The sequence below is a fragment of the Argopecten irradians genome, chromosome 1 (assembly GCF_041381155.1).
Source record: "Argopecten irradians isolate NY chromosome 1, Ai_NY, whole genome shotgun sequence".
NCBI lineage: Eukaryota > Metazoa > Mollusca > Bivalvia > Pectinida > Pectinidae > Argopecten > Argopecten irradians.
In genome coordinates this window covers 68,268,055-68,278,250 of record NC_091134.1, presented here as the reverse complement: position 1 = coordinate 68,278,250, position 10,196 = coordinate 68,268,055, and the positions used below count along the sequence as shown (strand labels likewise).

The window sequence follows — 10,196 nt, the reverse complement described above, 5'->3', positions numbered from 1 at the left end:
TAAGCATGGGTAAACACTGGCCTTGGTAAATTAAAGTGTTGGATGGTTGGAGTGCGTCATCAATGCGCTGTAGATCGTAACACGCCGGGACTTATGTGGTTATTTAATACATAGTGCTTTATGTCATATTGATTCATATTTTATCTCATTATTTGTTGTTGGGTTAGATTTAAAGTTCTCAAGAGTAAATCATCGAACAACCGACAGTTCATGGAATCCCCTCTACCTCAGCCATGTAACTAAAGGTTGGAAGATTAGAAATTAATCTTAAAATCAATGGTCGATGTGGCACCGTCAAAGTTTCTGCCGAACGAAACGCGCATGCTTGGTTTGTTCGGCTTCAGATTTTTTTTTGCTTAAAGTTTGTACCGTAGAAACGTTCTCTTTATTCAACTTACACTATTTGTGGTCTTTTTTAATAAAAAAATAAAACATGATAATTATCGGGAGAGTGATGATAGTCATGTTGGTATTCTTATGAACACTACAGGTTAATGTTATCTATCATAAGTTGTTGTTGTTCTCAGAAGACAAAATATCAAAGAACATAGAGGCAATATCGATTTTTTTTATTTAACAAAATAATGGTGAATCAGACAAAGAACTTCAAACTTATACCCTATTATATATAAGCCTTTTTTATCCGCTTAACCTGTACCCCATGAACGAACTGACGTCCCTCAGAACTGAAGAACCTTTGGTTGATACCTTGATCCATACTGTATCCTGGATGTCGAGGTGTAAGATGACTGAGGCCGAGGAGGAGGCGAAACTGTCGTACGCGATCTGCATACCATGCCAGTCACCATTCTTCACCAGGGAGGTTTCAGCAGACGAACCTTGTCCAGTAGCACCAATCGACCAGGAAAAGAAGTAAAAACCCTCCAAAAGGCACGTGTATTTCCCCGTGGTGCTGTTATAGTGGGTGTGGCCAGTAGGGTAATCGGCTGATACGTAATCAAACGGCACCGGCTGGTTATCTTGTGAGGCGACAAAATCCGAGGACAAGACTGTGTGGAACGCGAACACTGGTAAATGTACTGCAAGACAAAAAACATCAGTTGTCATTCTATAATCGAAATCGAAATTCTATAATCGAAAGCTAATTGATAGGATGAGAGCCAAACACTAACAATACAAGAGATCCCAGAGGGATCTTGGCGCCCACCAAAGAATGATCTATATCTGACAAAGGAAATATGGATCTTTTCTCTACTTTTTAAACTTTTTCAAACATACTACACATAAAATTTGAGACAGATCGCTTCAGTACCTTTTGGGATATAGCGGTAACAAACTTCAACTATCAAAATCCAAGATGACTCCTTGGCGGCCATCTTGTTGATCAATCGGTCCCAAATCACAATATGCACAACTAGGGCCCTAGGGGAACAACATGTGAAATTTGAGAAAGATCCATTCAGTACTTTCTGAGAAATAGCGATAACAAACTTTGAATATCAAAATCCAAGATGGCTGCCTGGCAGCAATCTTGTTGATCAATCGGTCCCAAATCATAATATGCACAACTAGGGCCCTAGGGGAACCTACATATGAATTTTGAGACAGATCCCTTCAGTACTTTCTGAGAAATAGCGATAACAAACTTTGAATAACGAAATCCAAGATGGCTGCCTGGCGGCCATCTTGTTGACCGATCGGTTCCAAAATGCAATATGCACAACTAGGTCCCTAGGGGAACCTACATATGAAATTTGAGACAGATCCCTTCAGTACTATCTGAGAAATAGCGATAACAAACTTTAACTATCAAAATCCAAGATGGCGGCCTGGCGGCCATCTTGTTCACCGATTGGTCCAAAAATGCAATATGCACAACTAGGGTCCTAGGGAAACCTACATATTAAATTTGAGAAAGATTTCTTCAGCACTTTTTGAGAAATAGGGATATCAAAACGTAACTATCAAAATCCAAGGCCATCTTGTTTTTCCGATCAGCCTCAAAATCTGTATGGCACAACTAGGGACCAAGGATAACCTCCATGTGAAGTTTGAACAAAATCCCTTCAGTAGTTCTCAAGAAATATCGATATCAAACTTCAACTGCCAAAATCAAAGATGGCAGCCTGGCGGCCATCTTGTTTTTCCGATCAGCCACAAAATCTGTATGGCACAAATATGGACCAAGAGGACCCTCCATGTGAAGTTTGAACAAAATCCCTGCTGTAGTTTTTTAGAAATAGTGATAACAAGCATTGTTTACGGACGGACGACGGACGACGGACGCAGGGCAATTTGAATAGCCCACCATCTGATGATAGTGGGCTAATAAAAAACCATCAAACAAATACATTGTTTCTGTATCGGTATTATTGACCAGAGGATTTGGATTCCGAAACACACCGACACCTGTAACACTAGGACTTTAAGTAAATTAATAGTCGATCTTGCCCTACGTTCTATCTGTTTTTACTTCGGAAAAGTATGGTTGAAAAGGGATATTTTGTCTATCTGCTTCAGTACAATGCATTTCAGACCCCGTATCATCACATTTTCGGAGAAAATACAGAGAGAACTGTCACATGACCTACTATCATAGCAGAAAATATATTACTTGATCTGGTAGCTCTCGCTCCATCGGTCTCCTTGTGTAACGATTTCAGATCAGCAAGGGATTCATCTAACGCCAGACGTTCGTTACGTTCGCTGATGTATTGATTTTCCAAACTCTGAATTTTTTTGTGGTCTTCTTCTCTAAGAGCAGACAGACGTTCGACTTGGAGTTTAAGATTTTCCAAGTCAGAATCCTTTTGTTGAACACAATCTGACCAATGAATTGAAATGGTCAAAAACGTTAAAATAACAAAACACATCATTGTACCGTTCAATCACTACAATGGCCCTGAAAAGTTTAGTAGGCAGAGATAAGCAAATCGCCCACTAGATGGTCATCTTATCAGCTCATGACCCATGTATCCAAGTACATGGAACAAAACACGAAGGAATGTAAACTGATAGTTAAAGGCGAACAGATGACTCGACCTGCGTTACAGGGTCTCTAAAAGCAAAAGTTGTGACCAAAGGTCAAATCAAATTTGCAAAAGGGGTTGGAAAATTCATTCGTTTCCTTTTCCTCAAGAACAAACATCCCTATACCGTACGGTAGACGTTTATTCATGGTATACTTTTAAATCAGTGTATGACATCGGTATAATATGGTCAGTCTTTTTTTATTTGATAATTGATTAAGAAAGATAATTGATAAAAGTGTGTGAACAGAAACTTCTGTGATTGGATGAATCCTGTTTATCAGTATTCAACATAAACGAACGCGTCTCTGCTTGAACGAATTATGTTTATTAGACTTCTACAAAACAGAACACGTCTGTGATTGGATGAATCCTGTTTATTAGACTTCAATAAAACAGAACACGTCTGTGATTGGATGAATCCTGTTTATCAGACTTCAATAAAACAGAACACGTCTGTGATTGGATGAATCCTGTTTATCAGACTTCAATAAAACAGAACACGTCTGTGATTGGATGAATCCTGTTTATCAGACTTCAATAAAACAGAACACGTCTGTGATTGGATGAATCCTGTTTATCAGATTTCAATAAAACAGAACACGTCTGTGATTGGATGAATCCTGTTTATTAGACTTCAATAAAACAGAACACGTCTGTGATTGGATGAATCCTGTTTATTAGACTTCAATAAAACAGAACACGTCTGTGATTGGATGAATCCTGTTTATTAGACTTCAATAAAAACAGAACACGTCTGTGATTGGATGAATCCTGTTTATCAGACTTCAATAAAACAGAACACGTCTGTGATTGGATGAATCCTGTTTATCAGACTTCAATAAAACAGAACACGTCTGTGATTGGATGAATCCTGTTTATCAGACTTCAATAAAACAGAACACGTCTGTGATTGGATGAATCCTGTTTATTAGACTTCAATAAAACAGAACACGTCTGTGATTGGATGAATCCTGTTTATCAGGCTTCAATAAAACAGAACACGTCTGTGATTGGATGAATCCTGTTTATCAGACTCCAATAAAACAGAACACGTCTGTTATTGGATGAATCCTGTTTATCAGACTTCAATAAAACAGAACACGTCTGTGATTGGATGAATCCTGTTTATTAGATTTCAACCTAACATGTAACACCAGTGCATAGGGACTAGAGCATTGGGAGTGAAACACGACAGATACGTACATACACATATTATCATCTAGAAATCATACTAGCTATACAGGAACACACTCAATTACTCCTAATGTATAACATGTATAGGTGCTCGTTTCTAATATAAGTATAAGTATAATACTGGGTCAGTATTATACTTATAATTATATTAGAAACGAGCACCTGTGGTATAACATGTATATATATATATCTTCATTTGATAAGGATATATGTATGCTGCCCTAGGGAAAGTAGTATGAAAATTAATGACTGATTAACATCAACAAAAAATACTGCTGAAGTCATTGAGATATCTACGTAAACATGCATACACATATTATGGAGTTGATTGCAAAAGCTAGTATTTTGCAATTGAAGTATAATTATATTACATTATAAGACCTAGAAACCAAAGAAGAACTCCGGTATCAGATACCAGTACCTGTGGAATGTGACTTCACAGCTTGTGAGGCACAATTACGAGATAGGCTGGATATTCGGACATTTTTATTGTCAAATTATCATATGTCTTGAAGAAACCATAAAACGCCAATAAGATCAATAAACATGTCATATTGATAAAGGCTTGGATCAAAATATCAGTGATAGTAGAGCAGACGTTAGAAGGTTTTAAATGTGTCACAGTGACATCAACAGATGCAATCTGTAAGAACGATTTACTGTATTTTGATAATTCTTTTCATTTCGCAATTTAACAATTTAATTTTGTTGAGTTTTTTTAGGCCACTTCTTCAATTTCTTTATACAAATATTCAAACTGATATTAACAAAAATTAAAAGTTGACAAACGTTACAATTATGGAACAATAAGATAAACCTAAAACATGTACTTTAAAATGGAATGACTTTTCATTTGGACTTCTCAGTATCACAAGTTAAAAATATTCACAGTATACATGTATATTGTGTTATAACAGATAAGGTGTTTCTATCGGAATATCTTATCGAATGTCAACAGTAAAGCTCTATCTAACATATTCTACAAACATACGTTTTCAGATTGATAATCTAATAATGAATGTATACCCCAACAAATACCTAATGGTTGACACAAAAACAAAACAGAAGTTACAATTACTTACTCAAGTTATTAATTGAACATCAGATCTTCATACTTGAAACAAAACAAAATTAATGCTTAAAAGCTTGGGACCCATCACCAAAAATAGATGATAGCGCTTTAAACATCATGTTGGCCGACGGGTATTGTACAATGTGTACACAATAAAAAACATTACCATTTGATAGATCAACCCAAACATAAATAAAGTTGATATTTTTACATCTGGTTCTATGTTGAACATCAGCTAATGGTAACAAAATATCCTATTTGAGTAATGACAGGTGCCTATGAAGACATGTATCAGTGAGTGAGATACAGTGTACAGTAGTCTACTGGTCAGGCTTATTCTCCAGTTTGAAATCAGTTAGTGGCAGACCTACGCAGATATAATAAGAACTGATCACTAGATTATATAGGATTACAATTTCTACTAAGTCTTCCTATCTACAGATTTAAGATAATTTTGCAGTTCCCCTTACTCATCATAATACCCTGGTAAGTCCCATCTGCCCCTCCGTGCAGAAAGGAGGGAAATTGTCTCACAATTTGTGTCATATTGGGTTTATATGAAATAAGGATGACTGGTTTGACTTCCAATCATGGAAGATTAAGTCTATCATGGAAGAAAGACACCTATCAGATGCTCCAATATCACATGTTCATGTCAGGTTAGTTAAAACACATCTACTAAAACTTAAAACATTTCTGTAATTATACTGTCAAATATCCCTTATTATTACAAATTAACTACACACTGTATATACTGAATAAAGAACAAAAAATCACCACTGAAATAAATATTTAGCAACATTTTTATATATGCCACAGGGACCCGAGAATCAGTCACAATTCATTATATACACATACATTATATAGTCAAAAATATAGTCTGCCATAGCGACCACCTCTTAATAAGACCACTTTATTCAGGGTACAAAATGGACGACTTCAACACATGTTGATCTGTGTATATAGATCACCTGACTATAAAGACCATTTTCTTGGTCTCTTGGGTGGACTGTATAGACAGTTTTGACTACCTTTTACTGACAGTATAGGTATTATTTTAACCAAATTTTAAATCTAGACAATTCAAACATCTGGAAATGATCAATGGATAATAGTTTGTATTCAAAAAAGTGTAAATTAAAAGTAATTCTAAGGTCCCTTACAACTGCTGACCAATGTTGTAGCATTGTATGTCTAGTATTAGAGATGAGGCAAGGGGGGTAACTTGGATAGTTACGTATACTTACACAATACATTCTGACTAGTACAGTGGTTTTAGTATATGCATAAATAACACTCTTCTTAAGATTATTGTTTTTGGGAGTCATAATATCACACATCAAGTGTCTGGTTATTTGATGTAGGTAGAGTCCATGTATAGATATTATGAGGCTAACAGTTATGGGAAATCATGTCCCGAGATTCTGTTACTAATGTGCATTAACACATGTGTATGTAAAGTATCAACACTTTTATATTGAAAATATCAACATTTTTTGTTGAAGTTTTTATCAAATTGAAAAATACAAAAAAAATCGGAAAAAAAATATTCTTACCATTATAACTAATGTTGAAAAAAATGCCAAAAAGACATTGCTCCCTAATTTTTAAGTCAAACATGTTTTTAGTTTCCCGTAGTTTTTATTTGTATGTCTTGATTAATTCAGCCTACACTTTTTTGTTATTAATTTATTCTTTAAATCTAAATTGTTTCCTTGTTTCTAAATTGTCCTTATATAAATACACAACCTAAGGAAAATAATTTTTTTGTGATGATTTGCTAGCTTATTTCTGTTTTTTTTTTTTTTGTTTTTTTTTTAAGATTTCAAGTTAAACGTATTTACCAGCCAGTTATGATTTTTGTTTGTTTCATAAACTTTCATTCAAATGGAACCATTAACATAAGGAAGTTTGAGCGGTGATTTTTGTCTGTCATCAGGAATGTGATTACCCTAACACCCTATCCAAAAGGTCGGCAGTTACAAAGTGTTATTTCCCAATGATATTCACAATGTTGATATTATGTGTAAGCACCTAACAGAGTAATCTGCCCTTGCAGGTAGGTATTGATTGTGACATCATGTGTTTGTGAGCCTGACATCATACTATTCAGAGAAAATCGATGTTGCTCATAAAATAATGACTGCATGCATAATAAATCCCTGTGTACAAGGGAGGTAACTATACAACATACCAAGACAGGTTATCTGGTGAATCAGCTTCAGTAACAACAAGAGAAGTAAGAACACAATCATACAAGATGGAACAACCTAATGAATGACCTTATGTTGACACATGTTTAATCTTCCTTTCTTCAAATATTAAAATAATTCAGTTTTTAAACATAAAACCTACTTATTTCACTTCTTTCTATATCTGGGTTTAAAACAAATCAATTAAGAAAAAGTTTAATCAATAATAAAATAATTGATAATCCCTGATATCTGACTTTGAATTAAAATAATGAACACATAATATTAAGCAATTATCTACAAAAATAATCAATTCTAATTATAAATATACACAACATATTTTGACATTATAAGGTGATTTTTCAGTTTGGCATGTTTTGAAGGAATTACAATATTTGTATCACAATGAAGCATACATCACAGCAATTTGGCAAACATTTGATTATTATATAAAATATCAAAACTTAATAAGCCATCACCACTTAAATATGTATATTTGTTATAAGCCAGCACCATCTAAATGAAGGTTTAGAATTTTAGTGATTATAATATGAGGTCCACTTTAGAGATTCAAATTTTACTGTCTAAAAACTGAAATTTAAGTTGAATGGTTTTTAAAACTATTGATAAAAATATATCATTCATTTAGTATAGTGAATACTTTCAAGTCAAGGACTATAAATTTTAACCTTTATTTTTTCATTGTTATACAAGAGATCTTCGGAAAGAAACAATTTATGTTACTTCAAAAATTTAAGTCTATCTTATGGTCAGTAAAATCGGTAAATAGAAGAGTATTTCATTGCATTTGCAGCATTATGATCGTTTAATTAGTAATATTTGTACAGATAATATATGGCATGGTTTATAACTGTCTTTTTGGGTATGCAGTGTTAAATGGGACATAATTACATTACCGAAAATGATATTTTAATAAAGAGTGTAAACTACATCACTAAAAAATTATATTCTTAAAAGGGAATTTACTTATCTGAAAATGATATTGATAAAGGGGATTGATTACATTACATTGAAAATTTAGTCTAAAATATAAATGATACTGTTATAAATACATCCCTAAAGTGACTTCAGTGATGTGTTAAAGGGCAGATCATTTCCTTATTATTAGTAAAGAGGAATGATTATATTCCTTTATAAGTTTTTCAAATAATAAGATGGAGATGATTGATTTAACTTAAAATGTCTGATACAGCATTTTGCAGAATCAGAAGACTAGTTGTTCACATTTTAAATGTAGGTGGTAGGTACTAATCATAATGCCTCGACTGATAAAATAAAACTCGGCAGGGTAACTCAGTCATCAAATGCTGCCTGCATACAATCTCCATAGTATACTTGCATACAATTTCTGTAATATCTTTACTAAATGACTAAATTTCTTGTGTAAAATCAAGGTTATGTATGGGTTAAAGTTACATGTAAATATCAATTTAAAAATGGGTAATAAATTTGTCACAAATACAAAACTGGAAATCACCTATGAACACTAAACTGTATAAGTGTCTTGAATCATTAACTTTACATGATGATATGTTCTATTTATGAAGAAACCTCTGTCTGATGTTTCACTTAAACTTCTTCGACCACACTAGATACATGTATCTAATCAAGCATGAGTATGAATACTTTTCTTTCTTAAAACCTTGGAAGAAAAAAGGGAAAAAATACTTAAAGCACAATACTGCTTTTTTAACAAACAAAAAAAAAACAAAAAACAAAAAAAACATCATTTAGCACTATTTTAAAACTAAATAAACTGCAAATAAATCACAATTTTAAGGTTAAATAGCACTATCAATAGCACTGAACTAAAATAATACTTACATTTATAAACTTCAGATGACTGTAATCAAACAGCTTTCTACAATCACCTGTAAGATGCTCCTGAATATGACTAGGGTACAGAAACAAGCAAACCAGCTCTTTTTTATGAAACCTAATTCATTTAAACAAAGAAGTAGACTAATTCTAAGAACGTCTGTAGCCAGGGATTCTGGCTTTTCTTTGACTGCCAGAGGACTTTGGTCATAGAGGGCACAGGAACATACAAAGTTTATTCTCTGGCAGTCATAGAGACAAGAAATTCTCCTACACCAAAATAATAAACAGTCTGTGCGATACCAAACAGTGGAGCGATGACTAGAATCCGACATAGGCCACCTTTGTAGAAGGCTTTAAAACCTTCATACTTGTAGACTTTCCTGAAAGAGAAGCAGAAATTTGCATTCACTACATTTTCTCTGCACATCTAACTATTTGTATTCATTTTTTACCTCTCTTGATTATTGATTATCAATGTCATTCAGTAAATACATCTGTAATCACATCTAGAAAAAAAAACAAAAAAAACAAGAGGCCCATGGGCCTTAACGGTCACCTGAGTTAGAATACATAATGAAACAAATAATGAAACAAATTAAAGACATATAAACACTATATGCTGGGCCTTGAAGTTGGTCAGTGATTTATAAATTTGACCTTTTTAGACTATGAAGAGTATTTGCTTCCATCAAACCTGTGAACTTAGAGGTATTTTTTAAAATTTTAATCAATTTGACCCTGTTTGGTCCTGCCCCTCTGGTCCCCCAGGGGTCATCGAGGATGGATATGGATGTTAAAATGCTATATCTTAGGCTAATAATTCTAATCAAGTTTGACTAATTTTCTACGAAAATTGTGCAAATAATGTTCACAAATATGTTTTTCCTATATAAACTAAAGTAA

At 33.7% G+C, this 10,196-nt stretch overlaps 2 protein-coding genes across 7 annotated transcripts in view; both read right to left on the bottom strand.

Annotated features, from left to right (window-relative positions):
- Positions 1-552: 552 nt before the first annotated feature.
- Positions 553-3,959, bottom strand: LOC138306500 (collagen alpha-1(X) chain-like). Its single transcript, XM_069246966.1, has 2 exons — positions 2,576-3,959; positions 553-1,040 (listed from the first exon to the last, which is right to left on the bottom strand). The coding sequence occupies exons 1-2, from the start codon at positions 2,835-2,837 to the stop codon at positions 640-642; spliced, it is 663 nt and encodes a 220-aa protein (XP_069103067.1). The 5' UTR covers positions 2,838-3,959; the 3' UTR covers positions 553-639.
- A 141-nt stretch (positions 3,960-4,100) lies between these two features.
- The window catches only part of LOC138306461 (mitochondrial glutamate carrier 1-like), a 31,374-nt gene continuing 25,278 nt past the window's right edge, over positions 4,101-10,196 (bottom strand). For all 6 annotated transcript variants that reach the window (XM_069246925.1, XM_069246932.1, XM_069246946.1 and 3 more), the window contains one exon: positions 4,101-9,673. In XM_069246925.1, the coding sequence (XP_069103026.1) occupies positions 9,526-9,673 (148 nt within the window). In that variant the 3' untranslated portion in view covers positions 4,101-9,525. The remainder of the gene's footprint in view (positions 9,674-10,196) is intronic.